Source organism: Gossypium hirsutum, chromosome D09 (genome assembly GCF_007990345.1).
Source record: "Gossypium hirsutum isolate 1008001.06 chromosome D09, Gossypium_hirsutum_v2.1, whole genome shotgun sequence".
Lineage (NCBI taxonomy): Eukaryota > Viridiplantae > Streptophyta > Magnoliopsida > Malvales > Malvaceae > Gossypium > Gossypium hirsutum.
In genome coordinates, this window is record NC_053445.1 from 13,335,988 (window position 1) to 13,359,443 (window position 23,456).

The following is a 23,456-nucleotide window of genomic DNA, read 5'->3' on the forward strand; positions in this document are numbered from 1 at the left end:
AGATTCAAAAATTAAAAAAAAACATAATAATCAATACTTAAATAAATAAAACACAAGCAAATTAAATTAAACTAGTGAGGATTAAATTGAATTTAAAACAGAATTAAAAAGAAAAAAATGAGAATAAAACCAAACTGAGGGCCAAAATATAGAAAAAAATAGATAGTATAAAAAATAAATTGCAATTGATAATATATGGAAAAAAAATTTAAAGCAAATTATCAAACAATTTAAAATGGATGATTTATAACACGAGTTTTAAAAAAAAACATGTGACATAATATTAAAAACAAATAAAGTATATAATTAATGGAAAAAAAATAAAAGAATGATAAGAATGACTAAATGAATGAACAATATGTAAATAAGAAAGTTGATGGATAAATAAACGAATAAAAGTAAAAGAGAATAATTAATGACTAAACAATTAAATGAATAAATAAAAAAGGTTAAAAAAAAGAGCTTAAGTCAGCCTTACTCCCAGAATATGAAGATTTAACGAAATTCCTCCACCAAAATCCAACTCAAATGAAAGCAACTTAAAAAGAAGCGAAGATGAACGAAAAACAAAATAAGAACAAGCCACAGAAAATAAGAACGCAAGAGAAGGAGAAATTTGAGTGAATGCTCTTAAGAATTATTATTGCTCCAAACTCCAGTGTTTTATAATGAAGGGAGAGACCTCTATTTATAGTTGAGCCTCTCCAAATCCAACGGTATAGATCAATTACATCAACGACTAAGATTAAAGGGTATCTACAAACTAAATCTCTAAGATTACAAAATCTTATCTTCTAAGATTGCATATCTTATCTAAGATTGCGTCTCATATCTAAGATTGCATATCCTTGAAGATTATGTTTCCATATGCGTCAAGCTTGTAGATGGAACTTTCAACCTTTTCAAGTAATGGGTCATTCCGATCGGGCCAAATGATACAATTTTCGACTAGACTTGGACTTTGTTTTATTATTTTGGGTTTATTATTTTTTTGTCAGCCCGGGCTAAATTGGCCTATTACAATTTGAATCTTTTACTGTTTTCTCTTAGTTTTCTTATTTCTTTTTTATTTTTTTTACAAATCTATTTTAACAAAAAAACATAGAAATAAAATGGAAGTTTAAAATAGGCATACCTAAGGGTTGCGCTCCTCCTTCGGGATGCCTGAGGTAGCCACCTCCGATGAAAGGTGGCCGAAAGTCGAGGGGTCTCTGGCTAGTTCGGGTATTTTTGCATGATTTTTGGAGGTTTCGACTTCAAAACGGGCTTGGGGAGGTCGTTTTAATCGAAATGACCCCCTTTTTTGGGACTTCGACCGCCGTATATGGGGGTCGTCACCGTTGTTAGTCAGTGGCCATGACGAACAGATGGTGGCCCATTTGGCTGGAGAAAAGGGGAGAGGTTTGAGAGAATTTCAGTTTTTTTCTGAGGAAGAAGAAAAATAAAAATTTTTGAAAAAAATTTAATTTAAATAGCAACCACTAAACGTCGCCGTTTTTAGAGTTGGGTTCAAAGACTAAAACGACGTCGTTTTGGCCTCTGACTCGTGACCCGACCCGTCTGTCTATAGGATCCGCATGTTTCTGTAGTGAATGGATGATTTGTGCCCTTAGTCCTTCCGCTTTTGAGGCTGGTTGTAATTAGATCCTATCCTATTTTCTTTATTTTTAATTTTGCCACAAACTTTCATTTTTCCTTCAATTTGGTCCTTAAACCATGTGAAGACCCTCAGTTAAAACGCTGCGCATAAAGGGGACTGGGGCAATTTCCCTTTCGCTCCCTAATAATTGTAGCGTGTTTCGAATTATCCCGTTAATCTGTTTTTATTTCGAATTCTTCCCCAAATTGTTATGAAGGTTTCAATCCAGTCTTTTTCCTTATCCTTATATCTATTTTATTTAAATTTAGACAAAAAATCCTATTTAAACGTCAATTAAGTCCTTATTAATTTAAATTTGGACTCTATGTTTTTTTATTGCATTTTATTATCCTTATTTATTTATTTTGTGTAGTTATTTATTTATTAATAGTTATTTATTTGCAACCCTTTAGCCGAACACTTTTATTATTTTATTACCCTTTTTATATGTACATATTACCTCATTGTTCATTTATTTGTAAACATTTCCGTGTTCTTTTTATCATGCACTTTCATTTTATTGTTTTATTTGCTTTTTTATCATGATTTGTTTATTAGTCTTGGATTCATCTTTGTAATTACATCATCGCATTATATTGTTTTATCATATGTTTTTAAATATCGCATAATTTTATCCAAATTCGTAAAAAGGAAAACTTTTAAAAAATAAGGCAATATCTCACGTTTTGGAAATTCGAGAAATTGTACCCTAACTTACGAGGTTTCAATTTTCTCGTTAAACCTAAATAGAAAAATATCCTTTCAAGTTTCAAAATATACGAAATTTTAATGAAAATCAAAGGCAAGCTTTTTTCTCAAGGTTTCAAATATCGTGTCCTAACTTACAGGATGTGACATTTCATTACCTCAATACAAGTAGGTCTTTAGCTTCCTTTTTGATTTATTCAAGCGTTTTTAATAACATTAATAAAAAGGAATCGTATTTTAAATTTTCGTTTACAATTTCAACCTTCGACATTAAGACATTAATTAATCAACTAGGTACCGATTTTGGGCGTATCGAGGGTGTTAATTCTTCCTCGTGCATAACCGACTCTGGAACCCGTTTTCTGGATTTTGTAGACCAAAAATTATCGTTTCAATAAATTTAAACTTTTATTAAAATGATTAAATTACGAGGTGACCCGATCACATCATATAAAAATGATCAATGGCGACTCCTGATTTTTTCGTTTTCAAAATCCAAGTCGACCCTTTTACAAAAAGTTGGTTTCGACAAAGATCGCGCCGAATTCCCATGTCAACTAGATCAAGTCGACTCTGAAGATTGTCTTTCAATTTTCTATCGACATTCAGAATTGTCCCAATGATGTTCTCGCAAACATTTTTTTCAATATGCATGACATTAAGATTGTGTCGCAAAATGTCATGCTCCTAATAAGACAACTAAAAAAAGATACTTCTTTTTTTTCCACAAGTCCGCCTCATTAAGATCATCCTCTTCATCAGATTCATCATCAATCTATCGATCAACATCGCCAACATACGCCTCCCTCGATCTTCTCTTTGTTTGTGTGTTGGGTCGTTGATTCATCTTCCCATAACTGAAATTGATATATTTTAACATGAACAAAATTTCAGATCCAAAGGACTGTTCAGGAGCTTCTCTAATCTCTTCAGTACCATCAAATAGAGTCTTCTAAAATCTAAATTTATGATTTCCATCTAACCACCGACGATGCCCCATACAAGAGAACTTCTTCCCATTATATAACCACTTAGAACATGTTTACGTCATACAACAAGGACAAGTATAACGTCCTTTGGTACTCTAACCAGATAAATTGACATAAGCTGGGAAATCATTAATAGTCCACAACAAAGCTGCACGTAAATAAAAGCTCTCCTTTCTCAAGACATCATATGTTTCAACACTCAGCAATAACTATTTCAACTCTTCAATAAGTGGTTGCGTATAAATGTCAATATCATTTCTGGGACCTTTCTCTCTAGGGATAATCATATATAAGATAAAAGAAGATTGCTTCATGCAAATTGACGGAGGCAAATTGTAAGGAACAAGCACTACAGGCCAAGTATTGTACGAAATACTCATGATTTTAAAAGGATTAAATCCATCAGATGCTAACACAAGCCTCACATTCTGAGGATCACTTGCAAAACTTGGAAATTTAATATCAAATGATTTCCAAGATCATGATGCCACCTCATAGACTCGACTGTCTTTAAGGACATGAAAAGCCTTTGAAGCTTTGGTATTAGTGGAAAATATCGCAAAATCTTTATTGGCTTATTTCTTGACTGTGCCTCACCTTCATCCTCATTCACATCTTCTATATTCCTATTCATCCAACGAGATTTATCGAAAACATGACAAGACTATTGGTTTCTCTGATCACCCCAATACAACATGCAGTCATTTGGGCAATTATGAATTTTTTCGTACCCAAGGCCTAAATCTTTTATCAGTTTCTTCATATCTTTGCATGAATGAGAGATTTTTGCAAACGAAAACATATCTCTCAAAAACTCTAACAATAGTGTAAAAGAGTTTCCGATCCACCCTCCAAAACATTTTAAGTGAAAAAGACGAATGTAGAAGGACATTTTTGAAAATTTTGATCCCTCATAAAGTTCTTCATTCATTTCATTAAGTAACTTGCAGAACTTCGCCGCTTCTCCATTTGGCTCTTCATCAGGTACACTTATTCCCGTTTTAGTAAAAACTTTTCCACCAATATCACAATCATCGGATGCAATAATTTCAGGTGGAAATGATTGCAAACCATGACTGTGCATATTAAATGCATCCCGCAACATACCTTCCATGTCATCTTCTCTAACAGACTGATGGTAAGCATTATGAGAATAAGCCGAATTAATCATTGAAGAGGTTCTACGAGGTGTACACTCTCCATGGAAAATCTATTTTTTATACCCTCAAATAAAGCCATCAACAATTAGATGTTCGTAGACAACTGTACGAATATGCCAATTGATGTTGCCACACTTCTTACACGGGCAAAGAATCATATTCTCTTGGCTTGCATTTTGAAATGCAAAATTTAGAGAAGTTTGTACTCCATTTCGATAGTCGTTGCTTACCCTTGACAAATTTATCAAACTCTTATCCATTTCGTAGTTCTTGAAGTCTAAAGTTGACAATAAATTACATTTACTTAAGTGTTTGAAATTGATTTAAATCATGTCATTGTACTAAAATAGATAATACATATCAAGTATCAAGTATCTAATGGGTGTAAACTAATCTAGGTAAGTTGTTTATTTATAAGTTATGTAAGTTATGATATGATATATATTTATGTAAGTTATGTAAGTTATGATATAATATATATTTATGTAAGTTATGTAAGTTATGCAAGTTATGATCCAAAGTTTTTTTTATTCTTTGAATGTTTATGTAAGTTATGATTATCATTTTTAAATTTTAATTTTAAATTTTAACCCTTTAAGTATACTCTTTTAATTTATAAATTTGTGTTTTTTATCACCTTTATGTTTATTATACTTAAAAACACAAAAATTAATTAAGTTAAATATTATGTTTACTATACCCAAGTTATGTAAGTTATGTAGCTTAACTTTAACATTAAGTTAAATATTATTTTCCTTTAAAAAAATTATTTTAATTAAATAATAGTTATTTCTATGGTAAATATTATATTATGTTTTATTTTTGAAATTTGAACTTTAAACTATATACTTTTAAGAATAAATAAAAAAATATTATTTAAATTAAATTTTCTATGAAAATTTTAACCTTAAAACTAAATATAAAAATTAATGAATTTAAATTTAGAATTTAAAATAATAAATTAGTAACACAATTAAAAATATTATGTTTATACTATGATTACTTAAGTGTTCTAAATAGATTTAAGTCAAATTTCAATTCTAATTTTTATATTATGCTCAAATTTATATCTCAATGTTTATAATATGATTAATTAATCTAAATTTTTTATTTCATAAATTTAAGGCTGTAAATAAATAGTTTATGAGTTAGATCTTTGTTTATTTATATTCGTTTGTTAAGTTGAATAAATCAACATTAGTTTAAATTTTAAAATTTTTTATTAAATTTAAAATTGTAATATCACAAGGAGATATGTAAGATATTATGCCTTAATTTAAATCACTAACATGGATTTATCTGAAAAAAATATTGTATTAAATTAAAACATGTAAGAAATACGAAATACTTACAAATACAATTAAAGAGAGCTTAAAACAAAGTTGTTTGATTAGACAATTTAAACGAGCTTATCGAATACTTCTTTTGTAGGGATTCAATTAACTGTTTCAATAAAAAACATAATAAATAAATGATATGATAAATTGGCATTATTAACAACACATATTTAGAGGGAATACTTAACCAAAGAGAAGTGTTAACATATTATGGATGACTAAATACATAAAAAACCATTAGCATGCTTTATGAGATTCTTGTACCCATATGATATATGGTATCATCCCTGTTTATGCAATTTATGTATTTATTATGGTACAATGAATGATAGAATGCAACATCTCTTTATGGCTAAAAGTACATATGTTATGATGTATAATCAATAACATCTTTTATTTAATCATTCATTTACAACAGTATAGATATATTTAAGATCTATGTATATTGATTTGGCGGGAATCCTATCCAGCCACTTCAATCGAGATCATAATCAAAACTACCGACTATTCCAATTATTAGTTAATCATTCTTTCAAATTAAGTGAAAATGTGTACATTCACCTATCTTAGTTAAACAATAAAGTTGCTGAATAGAAGTAAGCGTTTTTACGGTCAATCATCGATGAATTCAAAATGCATATATTTTAAAGACATTCTCAATTTTATTAAAAAATATATATAACTAACCAACTTTTATTGGTTTTTTTACACAACTTTTTCTAAGCCGAGTACATTAAACAATGAAATCCAATGGTACTAAATAGATCACTAATGATGATCCTTCATGGAAAATGAACTATGTAATATAATTACTCCATGCATAATTGAACTATGTAATATAATAAAAAATGACGTTTAATTTTAAAAATTAAAAGGTAAATTAAATAATCTACTTAATTAGACTTTTATCAGTTTAAAATTATTAACTAACAACAGGAAGAAGAAAATTGATACGTTACTTTGAATTTTTTTCCTAAAATAACAATTAAAACATTGATTAATAAACATTATTAATAACAATTTAATGATATGATAAATAAACTTTTATAGTTTTTATTTTTTTATTAGAGCTCTTTTTTTGATTTTTCAAAATTATATATATATTGAACAATCTCAGAGTGTACGTGAACATCTCTTAATGATGATATAAAAATATATATGTTACATTGTTTGACAAAAAAGTTCAAGAGCTAATCTAGACAAAAAATAATAATATTTAATGAACTGAAAAATATTATCAAGTTGAAAGACTAAATGTTGCTTTATGCCACAAATTTACCAAGATAAAAACAAAAGCAAAAGGGAAAACAGTGTATTTTCAATCTCACAAAAGCAAGATAAAAACAAATTTACCAATAATATTGAATTATCAATCTCACCAAACCCGAACTTGGAAACAAGATATTTTCAAATTTATCTCAAAGATGCATTAATAACACTTAAAACTGGGGTTTGAAGACCGAACCGAACCAGGCAACCGAAGACCCTACAGTCTACATCATTTATAATAACACAACCAAAGACCCAAGCCTTGCCTTTTTTTTCCCAAAAGAAAACAGTGTAAAACTGATAACAAATAGGAAAGCAAAAGGAAGATGGTAGCTAGGATAAAAGGATAGTAGGGTAAATTACATGTCAAAGTCAGGAAACTTTTAACCAAATATTTTGAACAAAAAGAAATAATGCAGAAGAAGAAATTACCTGTCTTTAGCCGAGCAGACAATTGATATTTTCCTACAAGCATTAGAAAGAAAAAATCAAAATTCAATGGAAATAGTTACAGCAGTAGAAGTAAGAAATGAAGATTGGGCAACATTTAAATAGCTCCAGCAACAATCAATCAGCACTTGTGCCAACTTTTTGAAGCTCCAAATGTAAAAAACACAACATTGGCTTAACAAAATTACTTAAGATATTACTAAATATCTAAAAGTCACGTTCGATCAGTAATCTTCAGTAATAAATCTTACTTTTTATATTTTTTTTACTTCTTTGGCTTTCTGGAAACCCTGAAAGTTCAAACAATGGGAGAACGAAATCATATTACTTAAAAATGCTGATCCCTTTACCAAAAGAAGTTCTATTTCGAAGATGGTACTTACACGGCTGGTTGCATAGTTGCCGCAAGCTGTGCTGCAATTGGCTTTTCTCGTCCTCCAAGTCCCTAAAGAGAAGAAAAATATTGTACATTAATCCATAATTACATAAAAGATAACCAATCGTGATAGGAACTGTACCATAAGACCACAAAATTTCAATTTTTTTTCTAAAATGATAGTAAGAAAATTGTTATGGTTCAAATGTTCCTACATGGGCCAAACGCTCTTCCCTCATAGCAAACTTTCTGTCAAATAAGGACATTGCAATCAAATTCGAAGAAACCATGCATAAATAGGCATAGCAAGAAAGCAAATAACAGAAACCATGCATAAATATGCATCAATACCATTGAAGACTGAAAGGTAGGTATGCATTTATTTTGCTAATTACCCAAGAATTCATTCCTACAAATAAACTTTTCAAAAACTAATAAATTATCGTGCAGTATAAATTCATCCTAAGGGGGTGTACAAATAACTCAAAGACATGTGGATATTTGTGAAGAAATTCACCCATGCCCACGTTCAGACCAACAATGTTTCTCCATCGTGACATCAGTTGCACAGAGACAAAAGGACCACACTTTTGCTAGGCCATAAGCTGCTGGATGTTGAGGATGGTTTTGAGTTTGTTAATGTGCATCATGAGCTTGTCTAGTTTTAAATCTTTAGTTCTGGTTTCTAGGTGAGTTAGGGCTGAAACAATTAGTTTTTTCCATCGATAAGATTTGGTTTTTTCCAAACCTAAGATTGCTTAAGGTATTTATTATTTGGTTCGTAAAAGTATATTGTGAAATTTTTATGGATTAAACACCATTGTAAATCACAAATTCCAGTTTCGGTAGGTAAAAATTAAAAAAATTAAAAAAATTAGAAGAACTAAAACATCAATGAAAACCCCAATTTTCTAAGCACCCAACCAGCATAACCCAGAATTCAGAAGAAAAGAGAAAATAAATTACAACAGATCTAGAAATTAAAGAAAAACACAAAAATAAAAAGCCAATAAGAAAATTAAAAAATAAAGGAAGAAATGAAGTAGAACTATCTTACCTAAGACAATGTCGATTGAGACTGAGAAAAGACAGATATTTTCTTCAATGTGAGGAGTAGCTAAAATAAAAGCACAAGGGACGGGATTTTGGGGTTTTCAAGCAACAAAAAGACTGAGAAAGAAAAGGGACGAGATTTTGGGGTTTCAAGGAAAGAAAAGTCTAGAAAAGAAAAGGGAAATGATTTTAGGGTTTCAAGCAAAGAAAAGACTGAGAAAGAAAATAACTCGTCTGTAATATATCACTATGAAAAACGACGCCATTTCAGTTAAAAAACCTTTTGCGGCGTTTTTACCACAAACGCAGCTATTACTAACCTTTTGTGGCGTTTTTATCATAAACACCGCTATTACTTACCTTTTGTGGTGTTTATCATAAACGCCGCTACTGCTTTACCTATTGCGACGTTTTTCCGTTAGCACCACTAATGTATAATATTTGTGGCGTTTTCCGTTCAAACGCCACAAAAAATACCACTAAAACCTTCATTTCCTGTAGTGATTTTTAGATTTAATTTTATAGAATTTCTTGCTTAACCGACCTTCGCACCCTACCAGATTGAGCAACTTGACCTTCTTACTCGAGATGACGTGGTTTGGATATGGTGTGTTTAAATTTTATTCGCACCATGTGCCCAAGCTTTCCACGTGGGAATTGTGCATTTGATTACAATTATATTTAGATGTTATAAATATTTTCAACTTCGAACTTTAAGTTCCAAGTGACATTTAAAACTTAAAAATTGACATATAGGTCAACAAAGGATCTAATTGATATGATACTTATACTTTAAAGATTCAATTAGAATATTTTGATGTTTTAGAAATTAGTTTACAGTCTAGACAATAGTTTGAGGTTGTTTGGCACCATTAACCCTTATTTTGTTATTATTAGTTTTGAAGATCACTTTGGCTTTAGTGCTGTTTATTCACCTTGGTTCTTTGGTTTGGTCATCATTTACCGCTTTGTTAGCGTCGTTTCAATGTTGCCTAAGGTTTGGAGGTCGTTCGTTGCTTTTAAGGAATATGTCATGTCCCTTGTAACTCTCCATTACATAATATTCTTCTCTACTTTTTTTATTTTCTTGTAAAATTTCTCGGTGGGAGTTTTCTTATTTGCATGGACATATCCTTTGTTTTTTACATCTTTGAGGCTGTCCTGAAGCTAAAACAGTTTGTTCTTATGTTCGTTTAAAGAGACATTCGACAGTATATTTTCATGCCATTTTAGCTTTGTATACTGGATTCCATTAGCCCTGTTTTGTGTTGGAAGAAGTTCAAGCCCAAATTGGGAAAAAAGTTGTGTTTTCTCTTTTAGAAGTTAAGCAAGCATAGGGTGTTTTCTGAATTTTCTGCCAAGAACTCGTTGCTTGTTCTACCAATGGCAACCTCCATGAAAGTAAAAACTGTGTGTAATTTGCTTTGTTCTACCATTTCACTGATTCACCATATCAATACATCAAATATATATAGACGATATAAATAAAACGTAAATCACCAAAGCTGTTGAGATTTTGAAAAAAAGTAGAACAGTTTTTATCTTAAAACCTACAATTTGTAAGGAAAAAACATGAAATGGAGCATGATAGCGTTGCCTACTCTTATCTGCTCTAGCCTGAGTAGATGTGAATTCCAATAGCTATCACAAAGATGGTGACTAGGCCAAAGAATATGATTGCGTGAATAAAAATGGAGATGGGGCTGGTCTGAAAGTTTGCAAATTCCACTGGCCTTTTGTTTCCAGGCAACTGACAAAGCAACCCTGGTGTGCACAACACGAACAGCACCGTTGCCACTAACACAGGCCCCCAGTCGCCCGACATTGCTCTCCCTTTGTTTCCTCAACACTATTGAAATTTATGGGGTGGAGCTAAGAAATGCATGAAGGTTTTATACGCAAATTTTTGCTTAGGAAGGCCTAGTCAACCACGATAAAAAGGAGGAAGCAGAGATAGAGACAGGTGGAGAAGGAGAAAGGGAAATGAATTTAAGGATAAAGAGAGAAGCAGAAGACAAAGGAAAGGTTCATGACCGGAATAGGAACTTGGAGCCGACGTTGTTTTGATTGGAAGAAACCCTTGGACGGCCTATTTTGGCATCAAATCCTGTTGCTTGCTTGAATAAGCATAAAGAAAACCATTACACAAAAGTAAGTTATGTGCTGCCACATGTTTAAAAATAATAATTAAAATGGTTAATCATGTGATGCCATGTTTTAAAAAATTTAATTAAAAGGACAAGCAACTGTATTTACTATATTTTTATAGGTTTAATATAATATTTAGTATTTGAATTTAATATTTTTCAATTTCATATTTAAGTTTTTTTGTCTAATTTATTACTTGAATTTAATATTTTTTTTCTAGTTTAGTACCTATTTTTTAAGTCTAATTTGGAATTTGAACTTGACAGCTATTTCAAATATAGTATCTAAATTTTTTGTTTGTCAAATTTGCTATATAAACTTGTCAAGTGTTATATAATTGACTCTATATACTAACAATTATATTTTTTTTACGAAGTAGCAAAAATAATCAATGTATGATTGACATGTAGCATATGACATGGAATTTCTTCTTTTGTATTTTAAATATTCAATTACTTTTAATTTAGTTTAATTTAATTTATCTTAATTTATTTTTAATTTAACATAATAAATTTCTTTTATTTTGATTTTTTTAAATCTTGTTTTCTTTTTCAATATCAATTTGTTAAACATAGTTCAAAGCACAATTTTTCATCACAAATTTCCTTTGATACTTATGATAATTTTTTGGGGCATGTAGGGCTTTGTGAAAACCAAGCCATGTTTTAAGCAGTTGATCCTTCTTGAATTATTCTTGTCATGAACCATCAATGTAATCTCAACTCACTAAAAAGTACAATTTGAGCATATTATTTAACAAAACAAAAGAAACTTCAAATAAATGTAATTGTTTTTTTCATTACAATACATGCTATTTGTCACATGATGGTCATATATTAGCTATTTCTATCCACTCGTAAAAAAACTAACATTATTAGTGTTGGGATAATTTGTATAATATTTGACAAATTTAGGTACCAAATTGGACAATAAAAGCTTGGATAACAATTAGGAAAAAAGTATCATGTTTAAGTATCAAATTAGAAAAAAAACACTAAGAATAAAATTAAGAAAAAGTGTTCAATTTAAATGCAAATTTGAAAAAAAAAGAGTATTAAATTAAAAAAATATAAAATTTAAGTACAAAATATTATATTAATGTAAAAAAAAGTTTCTAATAAGATGTAATTGATGTATAAATTTATACATTATATGTGAAATAGAAAACCCATGTTTTTATTTGTCTTTAAGATTTATACTTCTCCGTTAAATCATTAACAAAATGCTAATGTGACCTTGGTTTTTATTGATTTAATAGTAAATTTATTCTTCCAATATTTTTGGATTCTATCAAATTTGTCTTAATTCTAAAAATTCAGTACATTTAATTTTCAACTTTAGACATTCTATTAATTTAGTCCTTATTCTAAAAAAAATTCAAAAATTTTAAAAATTTAAAAAAGTTTAAAATTGGAAAATTATTTAAAATAAATCATTTTCAATAAAAATATATAAAAAATTATAAAAATACATGAAAGATTAAGTAAAAACATCAAAAAGACATGAAATAGATGCATTAAAACAAGAACTCCAACTAAAAATGAGAGGGAAAAAAAAGAAAATGCAAGTTAGATCTAGTCTAAAATAAAAGAATTAAGGAAGAATATTTGAAAATGTAAACATTTACATCCTCAAGTACAACTGTAAACTCATGCTTGAACTAGTTGACATCTTTAATCTATAGTCACAATTTAAACTTTATCAAGATCTAAATCACATCTCATCAATATTTTATGTGGCATGTACTTCTAGACTCGTTTTTGATCCTACGTTCAGTATAGCAACTCGAGTAAAGGATGTCACATTTTTCTTAAACTTTTGATTTCAATCCATTCCCTATAATTAACTCTTCCATCTAATCCATGTTGTTAATGAAAGCCATGAGGAACTAATCCTTCTATGGGGGAATAGTGAGTGGAAGCATGATCTCTTAACTGTTTTGTAGGGTTACTTAATGGATCAACTATTTAGGAAAGGAAGAACGTGAAGCAAACCCTAGGCCTAACAACCCTAGGAAGTCATCAAGGTGGGAATTAACTCAAAGTTGGGATTACCCATTCATGAACACCTTTACCCCAAGCCAGGTTGGACTGTGAGGTCGAAAGATAAGTATTTCTTGCTGACTCATTACGTTTTTGGAACATTGGAAGATCCTACTAGGGTAGCGACTAGTTGATTGACAAGGAACTCGAGAAGACAGATAATTGGGATTGCTAAAACGAGTTGACTACCCATCTTTAAATTTTAATTCCGTTATATTATTTTATTTTATTAGTTTACAAACCCTAAAAATACTTCTTATTCTACTTTTGTACTATAACTGATTTAAAAGTATTAATTAGATCTTTAATTGTTTCAGTTAAGATTGATTTAGTACTAGCCTCCTTGGGGTACGATCCTTGGAGTACTCACCTACTTCGCTGTAAAATCTATATTACAACTCGACCTGTATGCTTATGGATACCACCTCATAACTCTCTATTTTATTGCAGTATTCACACTTTGTACGTTAGTACGTCTGAAGGCGGTCAAGTTGTTGGTCCCATTGCTGGGGAGGCAATGTCACTAGGTTAATTTTAATTTTTGCACTTTAAATGAATAATTAAGAAATTGGTAGGTTATAAATATGATTTTCTTCCATTTATTGCTACTAACCTCCTCTTACTGGGTTTAGTGTATGACTTGCAGTAGGGGCATACCTATTGTAGCAGCCACAGATCTAAAAAAAGTAATCTGAAGAAATCACCAACAACAGCAACAATAGATGCAAGAACAACCACCACTCGTTGTAGGTAACGTACCACGTGACAATAACGCCCTAGGAGACCCACTAGCACCATAGCTACCAACAAACATGCATATGGCTTGAAATGAGAGAACTCTAAGGGACTATGCCCTACCAAGTGTAGACATGGTTTAGGAAAGTATAGCAAGACCGGTGATTACAACTAATAATTTTGAACTGAAACCAACGATGATATAAATGATCCAAAATAAGCTAAAATTTAGGGGCACTATGACAGAGGACCCTAATAAACATTTGAAATGGTTTCTTCAACTCTGTGATACTTTTAAGTATAACGGGGTCACTATGATGCTATTCGTCTTCGGTTGTTCCCCTTTTCTTTGAACAATAATGTTTTTTCTTAGTTAGACTCGCAAGCACTAGGGTTTATCACGACATGGGATGAACTTGCTGGAAAGTTCTTATAGAATTTTTTCCCAATCAGTAAAGTAGTCTAGCTAAGAAGAGAGATCATTGTCTTAAGATAGATGAAGGGAGGAAGTTTTTAGGAGGCGTGGGAACATTTCAAGATGTTCATTCAAAAATGTTGGCACCACGGATTTCAAAAGTGGATGCGATTGCATGTATTTTATAACGGGCTGAACGTAAATGCACGATCTAGATTAGATGGTGTAGCAGGAGGAGCCTTTATGAATAGGATACGAGGACGTTTACGAAATTATTGAAAATATGACATTAAACTCCTGTTAGTGGCCGACTGAATGATTCACATATGGCTAGAAACCCGCTACGATCAATGCTATTCAATAGGATGACAAGTATCAGCAAACAGTTGATAGACTCAATTGTATCGAATCTGATTCTACACCGTCTATGCATGGAGGAGACAATTCGCTCTTCCATTATATCAATAATCCTTCGTAGGATGTAAATTACATCGGGAATAGGGGTGGAAACCCTTATTCAAATACATACAATCCTGGCTCGAGAGATCACCAAAATTTGAGATAGGGCGGAAATCAAGGAGAAGGTAATAGTTCAAATCAAGTTAAAAATACTAATTACCAACCTCCTTACTTGTAAAACCTCAATATAGAACCAACCCAAGTGACCATACTACATGTGGTCAATGTCTGGATAGAGTTGAGGGAGAGATGCAGCCAATGAGGACAGATGTTAAGCAGATGCAATCTGAGTGCACTAACTCAAAAAAAACCTTATCTAAGCTCGAATATCAAATGAGCCAATTGATGAGCATAATGGGCGACATTAAAAGAAAAATTGGCATAGGTATTCCTAGTAATACAAAGGGTAATTCATAGAGGGAATGTAAAGAGCATGTGAAAGCTATAGCACTCCAATCGGGCAAAGTACTGAGTAGCCTAGACACACCTACAGAGAGGTAACTATGGATAATACTAATGAACTTGAAGATAACTCCCTAGAAGTAGAAAATAAACCTGAATGGGAGAAGGAGAATGCACTAGGGGTTGAGACAGGAAAAGAGACACTTAAAAATGTTGAAATCACAAAAGTCCCATTCCCATCAAGATTAGAAGAAAGACAAAAGTAGGACAAAGATGAATTTGTAAGTTTCTTGAACTTTTTTAAAACATTAAATGTTAACCTACCTTTAATTGATTTAATTGAGAAGGTTCCCAAGTATGTCAAGTTTTTAAAGGAGATGATGGCAAGGCAAGGCGTAAGAAAATCAGGGTAAGAGAACAAGTTAATTTAAGTGCTTCCTGTAGCGTGATTATTTCAAGACAAGTACCTCAAAAGTTGAAAGACCCATGAAGTTTTACTATTTCTATAGAAATAATGAGGATTCAATTTAATAGAGCTCAATGTGATTTAGGAGCTCGTATGTTTTTTATGCCCTTATCATTTTTTATAAAAAAACTTGGGTTAGGGAATCTTAAAATAACTCAAATTACATTACAATTGGCTGATAGATCGTTGGTACATCGGAAGGGAGTACTAGAAGATGTGATTGTAAAAGTGAGAAGTTTGATTATTCCCGCGGGTTTTGTGGTGCTTGATTTTGAAGAAGATCGTGAAATACTAATACCCTTTCTAGCCACCTGTAGATCCACCATTGATTTAGAGAAAGATGAATTAACTATGAAAATTAATGGTGAGACTGAAACCTTTTAATGTGCCATCAACTGAGAGGAAGATAGGAGAAAGATAGGGGAGCAATGTAAAAAGATATTTATTCCTAATGTCCCCGAGTCAAGGGATACTCTTCCTATTATGCATGCAGAAAGAATAAATAGGTTCAAGGAAAGGGACAAACGGGTAATGTAACACCCCAAATTTTGGGCCTAGAAGAAATAGGTTTTGAACAAGGGAATAGTTAGGAGACTGCACATAAATATTTATTTTTGCAAGGAAGTGACATAAATGAATGTCTGCTTCAGTGGTTAAGTGATTTAGGAGTGTTTGGAAGTGTCTGAAAAGTCAGGGGCTCAAGCCTTGGCTTATGCAAAATTTTTATTTTAAGTGAATAAAATCCTTGGATCTAGATAATAGGTTCTTAAATTATTATGGTTAAAATATGATACAAAGGAGTTGTTGGTCTAGTGGTAAGGGGTGTGTGGAGTGTACATGGGGTTTAAGGTTTGAGTGGTGGCGCATCAAAAAGGGAGTATTTATTTTGCTGCCTAATTCGTGTGGGTGGTAGAGTTGGATTGAAATACTACTAAATGGAGTTTGAACTGGTCATAGAGAGAATTGAGGAGGGATATTTGGAGAGATTTGAGGAGAGAATATTGGGATTTGGGGAGGTTATTCTTGTGGAGAGATATATATCATCTCATTTGTTCCTTGTTCTCAATGGAAGATCGGTGAGGTTTTCAAGGTTTTCGTCACTTTCTCCAACTTGCATTGCTTCCATTCCTAACTGGTGGTGATCGAGGTTGATTGGCACATTGCCTGGGAACCAAGGGTGCGATCATACCAGCACTAATACGCCGGATCCCATAAGAACTCTACAGTTAAACGTGCTTGGGTGAGAGTATTACTAGGATGGGTGACCTCCTAGGAAGTCCTCATGTTGCATCCCTCTGTTTAACTGTATAGGTAATCCCAGTTGTGGGCAGGTCGATGCTGCGAGGGACTTAGAGGTTACCACAGAACTGCAGCTGTGCTACACTTGCTTTTATTTAAAATTAAAGTTTATGTTGGGTTTTGTTTATGTAATAAGGCCATTTATGTTTTTTTAAATTTTTAGTTGGGCTTTTGCTTACTTATTTTAAACTGCTAGTTTAGCAGAAAACGAATTTTCAAAATAATTATTGTTTTCAAAGACACAAAATTTAAACATTAGAGTTTTCAAAAGCTTCTTCGATTTTAGATCAACTTTTTATAACAATAGCAGATAAAAAGGTAAACATTTTTGACTAGATGATTTGTTAAATAATAAAGGGGTTTTTAAACCTAGAAACGAATTTTTACCAATGAGTTCAATTTTTGCTAAACACCTTAATGTGACACTGCTAGGTTCGGCCCTAACTGCTAGGCCGGGTTTGGGGTCTTACAGGCAAGGAAAAAATGGCACGACGAACAATGGACCAATATTGATAGAATAAAAAGATCGTCCGCTAGTGAATTTACAATACTACTAGATAAATCTAGCAGTATAACATAAAATTTGTGAATTGCTGTATGATATTTGTAAATTACCATATATTTAACTAACCACATAGTTTATATTTTAAATTTTCTTTATGTAGGTTTATCCTTAGATCGAAACATCCTTAAGATAGAGTTCTAGGCCGAAATAGAGTTGGTGTCGCGACATCACAACAGCAAGTCGCAATATAGCAGACAATCCATGAGGATCTCCAAACTGATGGATGTGTGCGACACGGAACCCATGTGTCATGATATCAGTATCCTACCAGGAAATTCGCGACATGGAACCCCTATGTCGCGACATCGCTGCAATTTTTTTAGGGTTGAACTGACCCATTTGCGCAACCCAACGACCTACCTTTGATTTAACCCGATTTTTAACCGTTTAAAACTCTTTTTTATAACCTAAAACCTTATTTACTTCTAATTAAAACACCTCCTAACCCCTAATCCCTCCAAATCTCTTAAATCTTTTAAAACCTCTTAAACACTAAAACCTTAATTTCTCAAACATCCTATTACCTCTTTACCAACTCCTCAATCATACTCAGAACAACAAGGAGCAGGAATATTGTGGGAATACAAGGAATTCACACAAACTTCAACTATATATTTAAGGTTAAGGGTTCTTAAACTCAAACTTTCTACTATTTCATTGAATTATTTTCTTAGGATTGAAATACAATGCGTTCTAGGAAAATTAGGTGAACCATGGAAACGGAACCATTGATGGTTCAAACTCGCTCTATGTTCTTAAATACGAATGTTGAAAATAATTTTTGTGAATTTCAGGAAAAACATTCATTCAAGAGAGGAAATTTGATTAGATATCGTCGATGGATTTTGTGTAAAGAAATATTTCATTTGGTCAGATATTATTGATGGGAATGTTTTTCGACGATCTCGAAGGATAATGTCGTGATCCCTATTGTCCAAGAGTTCTACACATCTCTATGGGACAACGAGTTTAGAAATGCTGAAGGTCATAAATAGGATACAATACTTGTATGAGGGATAGATGTGCAAGTAACACCTAGAATAATTTGCCACTTTTATAATGTTCCATACTATGAGAATGATTTCATTGATGAAACTGAATTAGAATATTTTAGAGACATAGATATGGATAATATTATAAGCTTTTTAACTGAAGGAAGGGGTGAATAGAAATATCGTACAGGTATTAATATCCCAATATATTTTCATCAAGTTATTATGTTTCCTAAAGCTAATATGTGGATTCAATTCATTTACACACAAATTGTACCTGCTTTAAATGTTTCTAACGTTAGTGCCTTTAAACCAGTTTTACTTATGCTATTTTGTAGAAAAAATAGGTATGTGTTGGCAAATGGATCCACTAGAACATGGGAAGATGCATTAGTAGCTAGAATATGGGAGTATTCTTTCCCCATCTAGTGACGACTTTATGTAAAAAAGCGGGTGTACCTATGACATTCACTGAGCAATTGTTGAAACCATCCCGAAGTATTATCTGGGCCACCTTGTTCCAACAATACATTGAGTTGCAGGCCACACAGATAAAAGACTGGAACAAGTGACAGCAAGAAATGACAACTACACCTACTTCATAAAAAAGGTTAGCATGAGCTCAATAGGACATTAGTGAGAATAGTCATCCAAAGTTAGATTGGATTATTTAGTGGATACAAGAATCGAGAGCACTTTTTCAAGACTTTTCTAGGAAAAATAACATTCGAGTCCTCAATTATACACCAGATATGTTCGGTCTAACGAATATGGAACAAGAAGAAGAAGTGCTAAAAAGTGAAGAGGAAAGAGAAAAAGAAGAGGATGACGAGGATGAGGAGATGGACGATGAGGAGGATGATTGAACTATTTTTAATTTTATAAAAACTTGTATTAATTTTTGGGATAATTTTAATTTAGACTTTGTAGGAGTAGGATTAATAAGTAAATTTTAGTATGTTGCAATCTGTTTAAGTTTTCTATGTAGGAACCTAACACGAAGGACACACAAACAAAATTCGAACTTTATACGAGTAAGGGAGGAAGCACCCATCAATAGAAGTTGGAGAACTCACGGGTAACTTCTTTTCTCATCTATTTATTGGCTACACATTGAGGACAGTATGTTAACTAAAGTGTGGGGGATAACATAGAAAACTTGTTTAGTTGTTTCTACAATTTTCTATATTTTTCTTTGATTTTTTTATGTGCTTGAGCTTATAGAAATGCCACTGGTTGGTTAGGAGCATGTAAATAGGTTGCTTGTGTTTGTGAATAAATTTAGCATGATGATAGGTGATTTTAAATTTTTGATTATTAGACCACTAAATTCTATATGTTACACTATAAATAGGTATTAAGCTATCGTTTGTACCAAGTGATATAGAAAATACAAGGAAACGAACATGTTAGTAGGAATGATAAATGGTTGAATTTGTGTTTGTTTGGTTGATTAAATTTGTGCATGATGAGATATTTAGCGATGACCTAAGGAATTGTTTGGAACACATCTAGAGCCAAAAAGCTATCCTATTTATACTTAACATTTATAACTGGAATGATGAAAATGTGCAAGTGTATACAATCGTTATCAAGTAATAAAGTGACAAGTAAATCTCGAGTTATCATACCCAAAAGGATTGTGAAAGAAAAATATTTATGAAATGTACATCAAACACTTTGGTGATGAGAAAAAATCTTTTATTTTGAAGAAGTGATTTAAAAACTACAAATTAGCTAAGTAATAAAAATAAAAAGTAAAAATTCCAATGCACGATTTCAAAAAGATAAGTTTTAATCAATATGACATAATTGTGTCAGATCAATTACATTCCTTAACTTAGAATTACTAAACCCATGTTCTTGTTGTTACAAATATTTTCACGACAACTTGATAATTTGTTAACTACTATACATACATACTTATTAAATTAACCAATTTCTTGAACATTTTTCAATGCCAATTCAAAAAATTAATCAATCTTCGTAAGCACATATAAGATTAAGTGAGGTAACAATATATTTCTATATTGAAATAGTTTAATCACAATAATCTTGCAAGTTATGCAAGGCTAATGTACCGTTTAATGTCGTCGCTAATTTAACCCTCAACTACCTTAGAAGATTAAAAATGCACCAATTAAATATTTTTTCAATTAACCATAATTTCAATACATTTAATAATTAATTCATTCATTACCTTACATTTTATAATGCAAGTATAACATAAGCATGATTTTATTTAATTGAACAACTTACGAAGGCCTAGAACAACACAAACATATTGTTAATAATTTAAGTGGACAAAATGCAATCAATCCAAAATGAATTAAATTTAAGTCATTTTAATTAGAACAAGAACAACAACACAAAAATTATTTATATTCATAACCGCAACAAAAATATGAAAATTAAAAAGAAAGGAACTAGGAAGCAATTCAGTATTTCTTTGAAGCTAGACTAATGTGCTCCTCTTTTTCTCTGATTGTTTTGTTGAACTGATGTCTCTATGAAAAATTGAGTGTTACTATTTCAAGGTGGACGAAGGATCCTCTTCAAGAGGAAATCGGCAAGGGAAATGGAAAAGAAAAAGGGAATGAAAGAGAGAGAAGTAAGTGAAAGAGAGAGATGTGTGGGAATGAATGGTGTGTTGAAAGAGGAAGAGAATAGAGGTATTTATAGGATGTAATGGCTACTAAAAATAGTAATAGATAGTAGCCTCTCCTCGTCCCTTGGCTGGCCACAAATGGTGCAAGTTTGAATTGCTCAAACTAGCTATTTTAAGCTAGGGGCAAAAGTTTGAAGGCATGAAATGTTGAGGCATTTGAATCGGATTTTAAGGAAACTTCAAGGGCTATTTTGAAAGTGTGGAAATCAGCTAGAATCAGCTGATTGGGTTAGCTTTATGGATGGTTTGGGCTGCCCCATTTGCTAACTGGATTAGTCTTCTTTACTTAGCATAATTGGGCCTCTTTTCATCTTTAGGCTTATAATTTATTTTTAACCCAATTAATTTGGATCAAAATTAAATATAAAATAATTTTAATACAGGTTTTTGGATCATCCGTGGCTGGAAAATATTATTATTCTTTCTCTTGATCACTTGATGCACAACATTGCCCCAACAGTTCAAGCCTCTCAAGGTATCTACCAAGCAAATTTTCACCCTTTGTGCAAAACTTTCGAAAATAAACCAAATTTGTATAAATTTATTATAAAATAATTAAAATTAAATATGTTAATAAATTAAGTTTAAATTAATTATTTTATAATTAAAGTATGAATTTCAACAAAAATTACTACAAAACTGTAAGAATTAGGGCTCAATAGGTGCTGAAAAGTCTATATATTTTTGTGTCTCCACACCCCAGACTTAATTCATTGCTCATCCCGAGAAATGTGTAAATTGTAAAAGAATTTCTCAAAAACACCTTTGAATTAAAAAAACATTCGTCTCATAATTATGGTATTAGTATAATTTTATTGAAGAACAAGAAGTTTGAGATTATGCAATGCAAGTATACATATTATTCAAATTAATCTCAGTTATCATTATGATAGCAAGAATAGAATAAATGTTTTCTCAATAAAGATATGTTAAATTCCTATAAATTAATTTTTATTCCCTTATTTAAGACTAAACCGCAATCACTAAGTTTAATTTATACTTTCATATGTTGAACTTAGCAATTTCTCTCCTCTAATGTAGGCAACACGGAAATCTAAACTGAAAGGTCTTTTAAATGGGTCGTAGCGTGGCTAGGTTAGGGGTAGGTAAAAGATAGATAAATTTAGGCTAAAAACCTAGACTTGGCATGTATTGGACCTTCGGAATAAATACCTTCAAATTCACCAACTCATTTTGCAATTGAGTTCACACATCCTCTTTGTACATCTATTTCTTTTGAGTACATATGCTCATTTTTTTCCTTTTTTTTCAAGCATATTATTATATGTACTACAAATTTTTCGAGCATTTGATACTTCTTTTCAACTCCCCCAAACTTATTTTCAGAGAATATTCTGGATAGACTGAGTCCAGTATTTGAGACAATTTAGAGATAATTATGAGAGAAGTGATGGCTTAATATTGCAATGGTTAAAAAAAATCAGGCCATATCGTCTCAAATTTGGGTTTCAAGGGATAAATATTCATTAAAGTAGGCTTGAAAGGCTCAAACAGCCCAAACAAAACTTTGCCTAAGTCATTTTCAAAATTCCATGCTTCCTAGGATTTCGCCTTAAGAAATTACTAAGTCAATTCTAGAGACTTAAACTTTCATGCATGCCTAGCTCTCCTAAGGAATTAAAAAATTTATCGTACAATTTATAAACTTTATTAAGAGTAACATTTATGTCATAATTCAGCTAACATTGTAACGCCCCAGAATTTTGGACTAGAAGTATTGGGCCTTGAGCAAGGGAACGGTTTACAAACTGTGTACAAAAGTATGTCTGCTTTAGTGGTTAAGGGACCCTGAGAGGAGTTGGAAAATTCTTGGGTTCAAACCTGGGTTTTAGCAAAAATTTTGGTTTTAAGTGGATAAAACCTTGGATGCTTGGATGTAGGCCTTTTAAATTCCTGTGTTAAAAAAATTTCATAAGGAAGCATGTGGTCTAGTGGTTGTGGTGTCATTAAGGTTGCAAGGGAACTTGGGTTCATGTCTTGGCTCTTGCAATTTATTTTGGTTTTTCTTTTAAAGGAACCTGGACTTTGGCCTTTAGACCTTTTAGTTAATTGAAGACAAAATGTGACACAAAAGAGCTTGTGACAAGGAGGCAAGTGGCGTGTTGAGCTATTGAGGGGGGCTTGGGTTCGAATCCCATTGCAAGCAAAAAGGATATATATTTTGCTGGCATGAGGTTGCAGGAGTTTGAGGTGGTTTCGAACTCTGTTGGGTGAGAGTTTGAATGAGTCTTGGAGGTTGTTATGGAGGATATCAAGGAGGGGT

At 31.8% G+C, this 23,456-nt stretch overlaps 1 protein-coding gene, 1 long non-coding RNA gene and 2 other non-coding genes across 4 annotated transcripts; 1 reads left to right on the forward strand and 3 right to left on the reverse strand.

Annotated features, from left to right (window-relative positions):
* Window positions 1-5,767: 5,767 nt before the first annotated feature.
* Window positions 5,768-9,222, reverse strand: LOC107892143 (uncharacterized). The gene is made up of 4 exons (XR_001682495.2): window positions 8,986-9,222; window positions 7,936-7,997; window positions 7,804-7,842; window positions 5,768-7,567 (listed from the first exon to the last, which is right to left on the reverse strand). It is a non-coding gene; the product is annotated as an uncharacterized lncRNA (long non-coding RNA).
* Window positions 9,223-10,398: 1,176 nt separating this feature from the next.
* On the reverse strand, window positions 10,399-10,945 carry LOC107893001 (uncharacterized). Its single transcript, XM_016817998.2, has one exon. The coding sequence runs from the start codon at window positions 10,804-10,806 to the stop codon at window positions 10,594-10,596; it is 213 nt and encodes a 70-aa protein (XP_016673487.1). The 5' UTR covers window positions 10,807-10,945; the 3' UTR covers window positions 10,399-10,593.
* Window positions 10,946-14,370: 3,425 nt separating this feature from the next.
* Window positions 14,371-14,476, reverse strand: LOC121221545 (small nucleolar RNA R71). The gene has a single exon (XR_005918936.1). It is a non-coding gene; the product is annotated as a small nucleolar RNA R71 (small nucleolar RNA).
* A 2,347-nt stretch (window positions 14,477-16,823) lies between these two features.
* LOC121221597 (5S ribosomal RNA) lies at window positions 16,824-16,942 on the forward strand. Its single transcript, XR_005918984.1, has one exon. It is a non-coding gene; the product is annotated as a 5S ribosomal RNA (ribosomal RNA).
* Window positions 16,943-23,456: the final 6,514 nt, after the last annotated feature.